Raw genomic sequence first — 15,442 nt, 5'->3', positions numbered from 1 at the left:
AACCGAGGACAAACGAGAACTGATAGGGCCGAGTACAAATGAGGAGTGATGGGGTCAAGGACAAATGAGGACTGATAAAGCCGAGGACAAATGCTGACTGATGGAGCCGAGGAAAAAGTGAGAACCGATGGAGCCGAGGACAGATGCGGACTGATGGAGCCGAGGACAAATGAGGACTGATAAAGCCGAGGACAAATGTGGACTGATGGAGTCGAGGAAAAAGTGAGAACTGATGGAGCCGAGGAAAAGTGAGAACTGGTGGAGCCGAGGACAAATGAGGACTGACGGAACCAAGGACAAATGAGAAGTGACGGAGCCGAGGACGTCAAGGGATGACAATAAAAACCGGGACATCGAAAGAAAACCCATTAATCATTCTTCTTCTTGTTCCTCGCATTCCAATCGAGATTGGTTCAAGGGCCCTCGTCTTCTTAAACCTTGTAATGTAATCTGAGGCTCGTCTTAGTGCTTAACTCCGGGTTTTGTCGACGTCTTCCTCAAGACAAGGATTGTCTTTTTTTCCCTTTATTGCTTCCATTTTAGTCTCCTCATTTAGAGCCAGACTTCATCTCTTGGCAGTTCTATAATTGATCTATTGAAGTGCAAATTATGTCTGGGAATGCATGTACATACATAAAAGGCCTTTTATTTTTTTCAGACTCTTAGCTGCGCTAATATGGTCAGTGATATTATTTTTGCTGCTTTTGGGTACCTTAAGTTTCTTAAGGAAAAATCTAGGTCTCATATACACATTTGCCTTTACACCATCTCTTAATATTGTTTTATTAATGCAGATGATCTTGCAAGTCTCATAATCATAATTTATTTATGTCAACGTATTTGCCCATAAAACTGCTGACTGAGAGGTAGAAATCAGTTAAACTGATAATCGCAGTCACGGTTATGAGCAAAATCATTCAAACGAGAATTTTGATAAAACGTAACATTAAGTTTTTAAGAGGCATTACCCAAAGGCTAAAACATTAAGTAATCAAAACAAACTACAGATGGTATTATGGACCCAGTGTTAACTTTCTAAGTTAGATATACATCAAATAATGTCAGGGTAGAACACAGTGGGAAAGTAGATTGAAGCGTAATTTGGCCATTTTCCTTTTTGCCAGATAGTGTAATAAATTAAATAGTAAAAGAATGATAAACTACAATCTAACCTACTACGTTAACTACGGACCGAAGAAGTTGACATGAAACATGAAGAGTGTATCAACTTTAAAACCAACATCTCAAATTGCCCACGTACCAAACAAGCTCAGAGAAAACTTCAAGAAGATTCAGTGACTAAAAGTTAACCAACTAAGTTACCAGTGTAACAAATGGAATAACATAAAAATGTATGATCGACTAAAGACCAGATAACTCGCTTATCTAAAGGCCGCCACGAACGCTCAGTTATACCTGCGCAGTTATGCCTGTACAGTCGGCCTGTGCAGGCGAAACTGAACCCACTAACGTTCAGTTATTCCTGCAAAACTGAACGTTAGTGGGTTCAGGTTTTGCCTGCGCAGGCCGACTGCCGACTGTGCAGGCAAAACTGAACCCACTAACGTTCAGTTATACCTGCGAAACTGAACGGTAGTGGGTTCAGTTTTGCCTGCGCAGGCCGCGTGCGCAGGCCGACTGTGCAGGCGTAACTGCGCAGGTATAACTGAACGTTAGTGGCGGCCTTAAGGCAGCTGATAAATTTACAGTTGAAGAAAAAAAAAAGTCACGGAAAAAAAAAAACAACAACAAGATTCGAAATCGGGAGTGTAATGGCCTCGTTAAGTGTGCGGACCGACATCTTAATTTCCATAAACTCTTCGAGAGCCGGGGTGGCGGAGGGGGTTACGGGGATGGGGCGAGATTTTCGGGGAAAGCTTCCGGGATAAATTGTGCTTCGTTCGTCATTGCTTTTTATTGTAGGTGGTAACTTTTCTTCTTCCCGTTATTGCGTACCTTGTTTCTCTCTCTCTCTCTCTCTCTCTTTTATCCCAGCCAGGAAAATATTTTACACTCTTGGCGGGCTCTCTCTCTCTCTCTCTCTCAAAATATTTTACTCTTGGGGTCTCTCTCTCTCTCTCTCTCTCTTTTTTATCCCAGTCAGGAAAATATTCTACACTCTTGGCGGTCTCTCTCTCCCAGTCAAAAAAATATTACACGCTCTTGACAGACGCAGGGTTAACGGCACTGTCCCTAAAGATACCCAAGGGTTACTGAAACCTTAGTGCACTGGTGCTAGCGGCAATTAGTCAGAAATGATGCACAGAAAGCCAACATAGTGTTGTGTAGAGTTAATTAAATAAAAATTATTATTTAATTCGTTTCCTTAATAATGATTTTGGGTTTGGTGTCAAAACGTGACAATAAAAGCACAAAGGTTCACTCATTATTATTATTATTATTATTATTATTATTATTATTATTATATAGCTTCGGACAACTACGTTTCGCAACATGGAGTTATCGTCATGCAATTATCACTCGGCTATCAAAATAAACAGTAATTCCATAATCCATGATTTCCTCTGTCATAAACGAGACAGCGTCGCTTATCAGTTGATCATGCGATTTGCCTTAACTGTTAAAGTGCAATACCTATATCAGTTAAGGGTGATTAAGTGAAATGGCTATTTTTGCTTCATTATCAACAGAATCGTCACTGCCCGAATTATCTTTTTTTTTTTTTTAACAGCTGAGCCCTCATGCGTCACTGATTTCATAAAGATGAATTTACAGTGTGTATATATATATATATATATATATATATATATATATATATATATATATTATATATATTTACTTATATGTTATGTTATATATATATATATATATATATATATATATATATATATATATTTATTATATATATATATGTATATATATATATATATATATATATATATATATATATATATATATATATATATATATATATATATATATATATATATATATATTGCATATATATTTGTATTATATGTATACATACATAAATAATATATAAGTAAATAAATATATATATATACATATATATATGTTTGAGAGAGAGAGAGAGAAAGAGAGAGAGACTACAATTAATTTTGATGAACAAAAACGCTAGAGACTAAGGGAAACCTGGATGAGGGTTACGTAAAATAAGGTCGATGATGATAAATGACTCGACATGGATGGATGGATGATGATAATAAAGATGACGACTTGTAAACATCGTGATGTAAAAAAAAAAATTGCTTCATTACAGTATCATATCAGTCAGTCGGTGAGTGAGTTACTTAACAAAGTTATGTTTTTACTTTTTTTTTGCGTGACCCAGAAAGTAACCCATTTCATCCCATATTAAGACGAAAGCTAATTTTAATCACCGTTCCTTAAAGCAAAATCAGCTTTGCAAGGGGACGAGATCGAATGAATTGTATTTCAGTAACTTGTCAGTGAACTCTTCTCATCGGACAATACATCTCTTCTATACCGTATATGTTTGGCGTTGAATATGTACATCTAAACTAAGCAGTATTGTTCTCGTGTCAAGTATTGTATGTACCCTATTTTGAAGGTGTAGTTTCTTTTTGTTTCCTCTCTCTCTCTCTCTCTGTCTCTCCGTGCCGGGATGTGCGTGCTCTGTAACCGCGTGTAAAGAGAGAGAGAGAGAGAGAGAGAGAGAGGTGGGGGGGGGACTTGTTTGGCTCCGTGAATACGTGCGTACATGGGAATGGGCCTGCTATGATGTGTGAGCACCGCGTCTCTATGAACACATGTGTACGTGTGCGCATTAGTTTATGATTTTGAGTCCACGTGAAGCTTTGGAAAAGTTTTAAATGTTGGTCTGCGAATGGAGTTCATTGCAACAATGCTTGTCTTCTTCTTCTTCTTCTTCTTATTATTATTATTATTATTATTATTATTATTATTATTAACGGGAGAGAAATAAGGAAGTATCCCCACCTCTCACCTATAAGAGGTCTTACGTTCGATCCCTGCATATCTAGACCTACCAGAAGTTTTTATTTTCAGATGAAACGCAAAATATGAAGCTAGGGAAATTTAAAGCAGTTGCTCAGCAGAGATTACAGTATAGTCTACAGCACGGCTCACAAGGCCTTCTGTAAAATGCGCCCTCCTAGAGGCATGCCTGTCTCTAAATGATGACAGATCGGTTAGTTACCAGTCCAGGGGACTCATCTCTTATGGCAAAGAAGTACCACGTGAAATGTTACCACAATATCAGCCCATACAGCCATTACCTAGTCATTAATACATAACGGTCACAAATCTGGAATAATTAAGTATAAAATTAAAGTGCAATCAGTGTATTCCATCAGTCAAAACTTCTGTTAATTTACGAAGATCAGTGAACATAACGGTGATGCAAAGAAGTGAACCCGTAGTCACCTTGCAGTATCCTGTGAAAATCTTCATTCGAACCCGTAGGTAGAGACCATGGGTTCATGAAACCCAGGTTGACGGCCCCGCCCCAAGAGAGCAAACCTTACTAAAGGAAGTTATGAATAATGTATTTTATTCCGGATGCTCGAGTTTTGCTTTTGTTCGCCTACTGTAGTGAGTGTTGTGCGTACTCTATCTTTCAGCGGTGATATTTTTGAAATCCCTCAGTCATGCAGTTGTATTTTTTATTTCATTTCATTTGATATTGCATTTAATGAAAAAGATATTGTTTATTTCTCTATTATTTCTTGTTTTGATATTGTTCAAAAAAACATGATGATTAAATTTCCATTATTTCATTGTACATTTGATAATTTCATCACTATATTGTGATCGAAAATAATGATTAAAAAGCCACAATAATATAATTGATAAATTGATATTTTAAGACATAAAATATACAAGAAAGGGGATAAAAACGAGGGAGCTTTCGACCGTTTGCAACTGCCAACTGAATCAAAATACTAGTTTTTCTTAAAAAAGACACGTTTAAAAGAATTTTAGTGATACTCGATCCAAGAAAACATCGAACTCTCTTTCAGTGTGGACTAGGCAGTTAAATGGCAGTTTCCCTATTAACCGTTTCTTCATTGTTCGAGCATTTGGGTGACTATTGTTCACTGTTTATGCGACAAAAAACCTGTGTGAGGAATAAAATACATTATTCATATTTATGTCTTAAAATATACAATTTATCAATTATATTATTGTTTTTTAATCATTACATTTGATAATGTTCACTGTTTACTGGTACCGTAGAATTAAATTTCCCTATTATTTCATTGTACATTTGATATTGTTCACTGTTTATGAAAAAAATGGTACCATAGAAAAACAATCTTGTTTTGGGACTTCACCATTATGTCGGACGCGCTAGAATACTAACAGTCATCGAATTCTAATATATAGCAAACAAAAATAAGAATAATGAAAAATTACTTAACACTCATGGCAATAAAAACGCGCTTTACAAACAATCTTTCACATGACAGATAACTAAGAACAGAATTTACTTTCTTGATTTTTCAACATTCAGTTTCACAGACAACCTCTAAGTTTTCTCTATGAGTTTGTCTCCTTGCAGTAAAAAATCTCCCTTGTTAGAACTGGGAGACCTTTTTTTTTTTTTTTACCTATTTGTTAATATTTTCAGTGAACAAATAATCTAGATAGAATGATACTAAGAGCCGACGTGGATATCCACGATCCATATTCCTATTCAAAACACTATGACTGGAACTCTTGATAAACTTGGTAGGGAGAGAAAATATAAATGTTCCTCGCGAGAAATTCAGCATGGGAGGAGACGTGGAATATTCATGGTTTTGTTGTACATGTTTCTTATCTTGTACGCTGAAGATAGCACTGTTTTATCACCTGCCAGGCCACCAACATCATCCATTTATTCTGCAGCAGTCAACGAAATGTTAGTTTCTCATTTCTTTTTTTATCACAAATCTGTAGATGATATTTTATACTTAGGTTGGGCTATGACACTCGTAAGCTAGGATAGGTTGGAAAGAAAATCTGAGCTTGTGTCCCCACCAGAAGTGGTCAGAGAAATCTGGAATCTAGAAAAAGCAGTTACAGAATGCACACTTTTCCCCCAACATTCCCTACCTTTCTCCTCCCTTTCCCCAACCCCACCCCCTAAAAATAATTATCCCTCCATCTCAAAATCTAATCAATTCTTCCTTGGCCGATAGCCCACCCAGTCATAAAACCTGATTGAAATCCGTCAGCAACTTTTTGAGATATCTTTCGGTAGCAAAGAGACAATCTCCTGCTTCGCGAGTAAGTGATAATATGCTAGTTATGATGAACAGATGATTTGATGCATTTGGTGGTCGTGCATTTGCTGTGTATGTGGTGCTTATATGATCTACATATCTTGCATCAGCAAGCGATAAATGGCTTATTTTGTATGAGATGTGTCTTATAATTATAAGTTGCCATGTTGACATATACTTTGGCATAGCTAACTAAGCAATCTTGTGTTTCTAAGCACCATCATCATTGTGCGGATGTGTAGAGTGCACTCATTGCTTGTTCAGTCCTTTCATTTTCGTTCGTTTCCTTCCTCTTTTGGAAATTTGGAGATCCCCATGCGCGCGCGCACACACATGCACACACACACATAGACATGTGTGTGTGCATGTACGTACGTATATATGTATGTATCGGAAATTAAACAATGATTTTGTCAAAACCATTAAAAATGTTTACTCCTCATACATGCTGGTATATTGTTCTCCACAACATATTTCTCTTGTATGCCAAGCAAACATAGTCTCACAGATTAATTGTTCAGTTGACAAACAAACTATTTAGAATATTTCGAGTTCCCCTCTAACTTACAGTTTTCTGAAATAAAAAAAATCATTAAAACGCGAAGAATGTACACACACACGCACACACACACACATAAACAATATCTGCCACTATGTGTCAGAGGATAGCTGAAAGATTGTACGTGCAGAAGGGGGAAAAGACATAAAAAAAAAAAAGAGTGAAACCTTCGCCATCAAAATACGGGGAAAACCCAACTGCTCTCTTCGATCTGGTAAGAAATGAGTTAGGCTCACACTGGGCTAAAGGCGATGTCACACGAGCGCCTTATTCCAGCATCTTTTAGCATTTTACCACTAAACTTTACTCCCCGTTACCGGTTTCCGCGGCAAAACTGAGAGTCGCGTTTGTTCGTCGGGTGTGACATCGCCAGAATGAACTGCCGAGACTTCGATTTTTCACCAATACCGGAGAAAAATGAGGCTGTATCTCAGAGGCTGGCAACAAGATGGTAACAAATACAAAAAAAGGCGTTTTTTATGCGACCCAGCCGTAAGAAACATAAGAAAATCGCTAAAACATCCAAACAAAGACTGAATGCAAATCATGCATTGTGGGAGAGACATGCTGGGAACCGTTGAATTCAGAATATTTCATTGTCTCAACAACATGGCTTACAAGGAAAGGATTAATCTGTAACTGAAACCTAATGCTTATCTATGTTTTTATTTTTGCGTGTAACACATTGAACTGTCAATGAACTCCGTACTTTACTATCGCAAAATCCTAAACAAGAATGTACATACGTGTATCTTGAAAGTACGATGCAGTCGCAAAATTACGTAAATATTTTCCTGACAGGTAGCCTACACCAGTGCGTTAACATTCTTGCTGTCTTTTCCAGTTATCAATAATTCATGAAATGTACATTTTTTTTTATTTCAAGGACTAACTGGACAACTAACCCCGTGTCCTATTGTAGCCACGACCCGGAGAAATACGGGATGTAGAACTGTAAGTAGTGGGGAATAAGAATTCCAAAGTTTGACGTAGAAAAAGAAAAGAGCCACAGACTTATTACTACGTGTCGCAGGAACACACACACACACAGTATCCTACTTCGGTATTCTACAATTGTTCTTTTTCATTTTTCTAAAATGATTGAAAGAATCAAGGGGTTCAAGAAATTAAATAAGTACCTGTCAATGTTCTGAAAGTGGCGTTACTAAAAAAAAAAAAAGAATGGAAATATAATTATCAGAAGAACTTCTCTTTCAGGTTAACAATAAAATCCTTCAGTTTAAAGTGTAAAGGGAGATAGGTGAGCTCCTCCCCTATATATATAAATCACTGTTGTCTCTCAGGCCTTCTCGGCGTTCTAACTGATGAATCTCTCCTTTCATCCACCCGAGCAACTGGCATCCTTCTGTCCTATCTAGGCCGTTTATTTCAAAATCGTTCCTGAGCGAAGTCTGCGCCAAAATTATAATTGTTATTATTATTATTATGTGATTCTTTGTCGCTCACACTAGACTTAATTCTAATGTCAGTTGTGAGTCAATCCACACGTACCCTATCACCGCAAAGTGACTGTGCGTGTGCTTGTCTGTGTTTTAATGCGGGTGCGTTTGTTGCGCTAAATGCATATTTGATATGCATATATATCTCTGTTTGTGTGTGTGTGTGTGTGTGTGTGTGTGTGTGTGTGTGTACGTCTACAGCGTCCCACAGTTTCCGGTGTCACAGAATTTTCCCTTTCAAACGTTCGTTCATTTGTTGTTACTGTCCTTAGGTGGTCTTAGAGGTAACCTGCGGTGTTTTGCCCATCTGAGCAAACATAAAATTGTATGCCGACCAGTTCCTTAAACTATATAGATTTTAGCCACAGGGTTCTCCTTTGCCGTTGCCTTTGTCACCTCTGAGAGGCGAGATGACCCTCTGACCTAGGTGTTTTTTTCTTGACTTTCTAAAAACAGAAAAACAAAACATCCCTAAAGTTTTTTTTCCACCTTAGATAACTTTCAGTATGCGTTTTCATATATTAAATAAGCTTGAACCCTATGTGCTTTCCTCGAAAATTGAATAGAAACAGCTCGACTAACTACCGAATATTAACTATACTTTTTATAGCTGACTATTTCAGACCCTTTCCCCCTCACCCTTATTAAGAAATGTCTCATCAATTATCATGACAAGCCATAATTGCAAACCATATTTTCATACCATGAATGCAGACATCCCTGTTCCTGCTAACCAAACTAAAGGACCCTTTTTAAGTTGAAAATACACAACAAAGAGGGCGTAAATTAGAAGATTGTGCTCTCTGTGACGAAAATACGTACATATGGCTAATGCTGTGATGTCTCCCACCCCCTCCCCCTCATGTAAGTTGATTGATAGTCTCCCAAGCGAATTTCACTACGACGAGATCGCGCCAAACTCGCCCTTATGCTCTCGTACGTAAGGAAGATGATATGTAGAGGTATTTTCGAAGACTACAACGCTTTTGCATTGCATAATGTATTATTGATCCAACGACGGATAAGGCAAAAAGCCATATAGATGGACTATCAACTCTTCGTTCCCTTTATAATCTACAGAAAATTCAATTGATTGGAAACCTTTTGTCAATTCACGGGATCCGCTAAGTAAAGAGAAAACCTTATAAATGAAATTACTCCCTTTTAAACAACATGTAATGTCAGTATATCGAATAAATAAAAATTAATATAAATTATAATGCATATATAACTGACTCTCACTAAGAATTATAATTCCTGGTTGGATTTTAAAGTAGAGTCAAAGTGACACAACCAACATTATTGGAACGTCTTAGGAAAACATTAGTGTGGCAGCCATATTCTCGTTCTAGCGGAGGACAGGCAAAGGTCTACGCCCATTTCGGCCCTCCATATACGCGTGTCATGGAGGAAACTAAAATTATATACCACATAGACGACGAAGAAACCCCGTATTTAGTCAAAATTCCCAAAGCCCCCGACAAAGTCACGTTATCCGACTTCAAGAATGTTCTCAATAGGCCCAGTTATAAATTCTTTTTCAAGTCTATGGACGACGATTTTGGGTAAGTTACGTCCTTTTTATTCTCGATTCGAGTCCGAGTCGTCTATTTTAGTACCTGGCGAGTGGATGAATCCTGGATGCTTGGCCTGAAATGGGTTTCATCCACCACGGGAGTTGTGTCAACAAACGTTGGGGTTTCCACTAACGGTAAATTAATTTAGATATAACGGTAGATTTATGGCTAACAGTTAGGCCGTAATTTACGGCATTTTCAGGCCCGCCGAACCTCTCTCTCTCTGATTTCCCTGCCGTAATATTTGACAACGTTCGAGTTGTCAGTCGTTGGGGCTGTCAACTTGTCATCAGGCCTTCGTAGAAAAGCCTACGGTAGCCAGTGCCTACCCCGAAGGCAAATTAGGCCTAGGTAGTTAACGAGGAGAGTTGCTTTCTAATTAGTAGGCCTAAACTTGGGCGAGTTTACCTTAGTAGATAGAATTCCCTAGGTTGGGTTAGGCTGTATCATGCATTGCATTTTTCATTGGACGATAATGCACGTTAGTCAAGCCTAGCCACTAACTGCATAGCCAGTAGCATTCTAGGCCTAAGAGGTTAATCTTAGGCCTATGTCAGAATCTTCAGTATTCTTGGTTACTGTAGCGTAGGCTACATTGTATCAGAATGGTTTAGCCAAAGCGAGTGTTATTGTGGAAGGTATTGGAAGGCATAACTTGGCATGGGCTTAGGCTTATCCTACACCAGATGCCCAGCTTCACTTTGAGGTAATTAGATGTTAAATAGGCCTAGGTATAGATTCGTAATTCATAAACTGCATAGGTCTACCCCTTAATTGTTTGGCGATGTACAAGAATCTTATTTGTTTGTGGTAATGAGGCTTATGTTAGGCTAGTTTGTTATTAAGAAAATATTTAGTAGGCCTAAGTTAGCGTACTGCAAGGTTGCTTAAGTATGGGAAATAAATGCAGTGACCCTAAGCAATATGTTGGTTGCCAGTGTATCAATTTCATGACAATTATTTAAGCTATAAACATAAATCTTTATTTAGGGAAAGAGTGGACATCCATGAACAAAAATCTAGGCCAAATATACCTTAATGAGTTGACCAAGCAGTGCATCTTGATATATCTTCATATTATTGAATTGCAAGCAAGATTTGAGAGGGTTTTCTTTGACAACAGAAGTCTTAATGAGAATTGTGTTCTGAAATTTATAAGCAAGCAGACTGACCATTGTAGCTGTTGAAGCTGTCCCATAAACTCTAGGGGTTGTCCACACCAATTTCTAATACGTTTTAGTAAATATAAAAATGTCTGCAAGCATTTGGTTTGATGTTCTAGGCCTGCAGTTTCATGGGTTTATTTGTTATTGATATTAGTTAAGTACTAAAATTATGGGGTTTTGGTGTAATGTCTATGACAATTTGGCCTTGTAAAGTTTGTGATTTGTGGTGCTGTAATCCTTTTCTGGGTGATTTGCCAGTAATGCAATTATGCAAAGTGTCTTGCTTGCAATGGTTGCTTTAGAATTACAGAACAATTATTTTCAAGTATATCTTGATTTTTTGGGAAGCAAGATTGACATGAAGGTGCAAGAAGATTGAAATGTTTTGCATATTCAAGATTCAAGACTGTATAGTGTTAGTAGGTGACAGTGCATACCAATGTTGTTTTTTCACCAATTCTGTCACTCACTGATTCTTTGGTACTGATATAAAGTCATCTCTGGAAGGTAGAATAGTTGTAGGGAAGCATTGAACTGGTTGACAAGTCTTGATTTTGTTATGGTACAGTATTACATAAAATAGATTTGCTTGAAGATTGTAACAAATTCCACCCAGTTATTTTGACCTTAGACTGATGGAGTGTTAGTTGGTCAATATAGATCTGATAAAAGTGAAAGATACTTTGTCATTCTTATGCTTAAATCCAAAGGTATAAAAAAATTTTTCAAGACTTGTATGTAGTAGGTGTGCTGTGTATATTCACGTTATTCCTGTGCCATGCTGGAACGTGGCATTTAGTTGTGGCTAAAGTTGTGTAGTTTATGGATTGAACAGTTCTGGTCATTCTTTATATTGATGATTGACAGTGATGGAACAGCCATGATATGCGTTTGAACTCTCTTTTTGTTTGTGTGCATAATGACAAGAATTTCTGCTGTCCCCTTTGTAGATTTTATGCAGATAAATTTTAGTAACATTAAAGGATGAAGTTGAATAGTATTTCGGGTAATGGGGTGATGCACAAGCAATCTAAATAGTGTACATGGTTTTTTTGTAGTAGAGCTCATTATGTTTTACACAAAAGGACGGTTATAATCTTTATGCTACCAACAATATTTATTAATTTTCTGTGTATGAGATTGGGTATAGGAAATCTTCATGAGCAAAGAACTGCTAATGGAAACTTGTTTTGCAGAATGAATTGTTTTGGGAACTCCTGAAAGGAAGACTGCCACTTTGTTTGTTGTTATATACTTCACACAGTCTTGACATAGCCTATTTTTCAACTGTCTAGGTAGCCAGTGGTGGGAAGCTAAAATCATATTTCTTGATGGAGGCTTTTGTAGCCCTCAAACCTTGTTGTAGTTAACTTTTAACAAAGAGTGTATCCTATACTCAAGACCAACCAAAATTTAAAACCTTTGCAGAATTGAGTTTGCTGAATTCATGACTGGTTGAATTTCAGTATTCCACCATCTTTTGCATTTATTTTACATAGCTATCTTTGAATTTTCCGCAGTTTTCTTGCACTTTTGAGAAACTGATGAATGTAGGGAATTCAGTCAAGTTTCATATCTGCTGCAATTCAGTGGAAGATTTAGTGATCTCAGAGGGCAGGTTATTTTTGTTTTTCCTTTTCATGGAAATGTCAGAGCATTCTCTACTAACTGTACTGAGATGTCCTTAATGCCTAATTCATTAGTGACCAAAGTTTTGTCCTTATTCATATAAATTCATGTTCAGATGTGTGTGTGTTTGGCTCAGTGACTTGTCTGTAGGATCACCATTTCTTACCCAAGATATGTAGTTCTTTGTATTGCAGTCAAGTCCGGGTAATGTTGAACCTACCATTACTACAAACTTAACTTCTCTGGAATTTTTGCTCTTAGTCATAGCCAGCTGATGAATGTTGTTTTACAATATATGAGGTTTTCTATTACTGGTACAGTATACAGTATATAGAATGATTAAATACACGAGATGGAATGGAATAGCAGTCTTAGCTGCATGAAACTATTTTGGCTTAAATATTTTTGTACAGTTTCAAGGTATCCTAAAATTACCCTTATGCACTCAGACAGGTATTGAGTGCCACATTTTAATTTTGAAGATTCTGCAGACAATAAAAAAAAGCAACATACCAGATGAGATTCGTGAAATACCTTAAGACAAATAAAACCTGAATGGCACCTGTTATCTTTGTTTCTCACCCAGATAACAAACCATGACTTAAAAGTGATACTAAAGCAGCTATGATAATTAGCTTCAAAGGGTTGAACATCCCATTATATATAGCTGTGGTTTGTATGTTAAAAAGCATAAGGTAATAAGAATTCCAGTACAATAGATGTCAGTTTTTTAATAGAATTTGGTTTTCATTTTGGTAAACATTGGACATTGTAGAAATTACTGTATAATGAAAGCTGTGAGAATGTGTTTTATCACCTCAGGAATTATACCAAACTATTAATGTAACAGACTTTCCCACAGTGATTTTGTCTGTTAAAGTTCATCTTTATTTATGGCAGCTGCTGGGCAGTTATTCGGTTGGTTTTGAACATAAATTACTGTACTTGGAAAGAATTGCAGTGTTTTCAAGGTAGAAAGAAAGTAATGTGAATTTATTTGATCTGGCTTTGAACTATAGCCTTTAGGTCATTGTAGTCAACCGCATTTTTTTTTTATTTTTTCGAAGTACTTTGAGTGAGAACCATTTTTGTTTCAAATTGTTTTGAAGAAGAAAAAGCTTTATATCAAAGTGTCATTTTATAATGGAAAGTATCCATTTAAAGATGTGAAAGAACTGTGTCTCCTCTTTCCTTATTTATCTTTTTGAGTGGGTGTAATCTGAGGCACTTAACCCTTTGTTAGGCTAACGTGGGCCTAAAGTACTAACTCGTTGCCTTGGACATCATGGTAAGCATGATAAATGGGCAAACTCATCATTATGTGTTCTCATATGTGTGTGGGTTATTGCATCTCATTTTGTTGATTGTGCCCAACACAGTATATACATTTTACATATAAAAGTAAAGAATTTTTCAGTGGTAACAGTAAGTTTTGTTTATTTTATGTGGTTTTGTTTATACCGTACAATCCTGCAGTGTTTATTGAACTATGAACAAAGTATCTTGTTTTGGAGCCTAAATTTCTCATTCTGATTAAAGGGATCTGGTTGTTTTGCTGTGATGTATATATATAACAATGGTATCTGTGTATCAAAGGCTTTCATGCTACTAATGGGATCCTCTTTGTCTTTCAGGGTAGTAAAAGAAGAAATTATAGATGATGATGCTCCTCTTCCATGTTTTAATGGCAGAGTGGTGTCCTGGGTAAGCACGTTTTTTTTTAACTAGATTAGAATATCTAATTGGAGGAAGCAACTTCCTGGTTATGCAGAGTAATATTTTATGATAGTTATATAGTTTCACAGTCTGATTATCAGTTACTGGTATTATATTATTATCACTTTAGAATAACTCTCTCTCTCTCTCTCTCTCTCTCTCTCTCTCTCTCTCTCTCTCTCTCTCTCTCTCTCTCTCTCTCTCTCTCTCTCTCTCTCTCTCATTGTGTGTGTGTGTGCGCGCGTGCATGCTTGTATATTTTAGGGCTTTGAAGGATCTTGTAAAATATAAATATATGTTAATAGCATCTAACATAATGCATGCAGAGATCAGAATGCACTTAGGGATTGTTAACTAGGTCAGAGGTTGTAGTTTAGGGTATATCTTAAAGCCAGTTTCATATTTTTCTTGTTTTGTCACTTTTCGAATGCATGGTTGATTTCTATCATTGACTACTTTTGTGTGGTGTTGATTATTTAGTATAAAGGAGAGATTTAATAACTTGCAGAAACTTGTCATTCTGGAAGAGTGTCTTGAGGGTACATCCACACTATGGTAAACCATGTCATAAGCATACGTCAGCAACTTGTCAAACAAACATCACAATTGGGTTGAATACAAGTCAGGGTTTCATTTGACTCCAGCATTTGCCAAAATTTCATTCTCCACTTAAGATTGTTGACTTGTTTTCAACCTGTTTGTGATATAACTGACTTGTTTTATTGCAGTTTGGATGCATCCTAACATGATTCTCTGTTTCTGCCTCGTCTGCTTCAACGTAAGCACCAAAACTCTCTTTGACCTTGGTCTTGGGAGTCATTGGTTCTTGGCACTATATTCTCTCATTTATTTTGCATCATTTTATTTATTTTGGAGTACAAAAGAGCATTTCATGTGTGTATGTTTTGGCTTACAGTATAGTATTTTCTTTAGAATTCACCTGTCACTTGTTCTTTTAAGATGGCCTATACAACAATATTTTCCTCTTGGATTTTGCCCTCTTGTCTATCCTATTACTGTAATCTTAAATAGGAATTGGTAATGAAAACTGTAGTCTTTATACTTCTGCAGTATAAAGCAAGCAGGATTGCATATTAACATT

At 36.8% G+C, this 15,442-nt stretch overlaps 1 protein-coding gene across 15 annotated transcripts in view; it reads left to right on the top strand.

Moving 5' to 3' along the window:
• Positions 1-15,442, top strand: part of LOC136847367 (segment polarity protein dishevelled homolog DVL-3-like) — a 106,013-nt gene that overhangs the window by 40,767 nt on the left and 49,804 nt on the right. For 10 of the 15 annotated variants that reach the window (XM_067118980.1, XM_067118987.1, XM_067118981.1 and 7 more), the window contains exons 1-2: positions 9,559-9,817; positions 14,259-14,328. In XM_067118980.1, the coding sequence (XP_066975081.1) occupies positions 9,657-9,817; positions 14,259-14,328 (231 nt within the window). In that variant the 5' untranslated portion in view covers positions 9,559-9,656. Of the gene's footprint in view, positions 1-9,558; positions 9,818-14,258; positions 14,329-15,442 lie in introns of those variants that run through there. The other 5 variants (XM_067118988.1, XM_067118989.1, XM_067118991.1 and 2 more) reach the window with 2 other exon arrangements.

The sequence above is a fragment of the Macrobrachium rosenbergii genome, chromosome 16 (genome assembly GCF_040412425.1).
Source record: "Macrobrachium rosenbergii isolate ZJJX-2024 chromosome 16, ASM4041242v1, whole genome shotgun sequence".
NCBI classification, from domain to species: domain Eukaryota; kingdom Metazoa; phylum Arthropoda; class Malacostraca; order Decapoda; family Palaemonidae; genus Macrobrachium; species Macrobrachium rosenbergii.
This window is presented reverse-complemented; position numbering and strand designations above follow the sequence as displayed.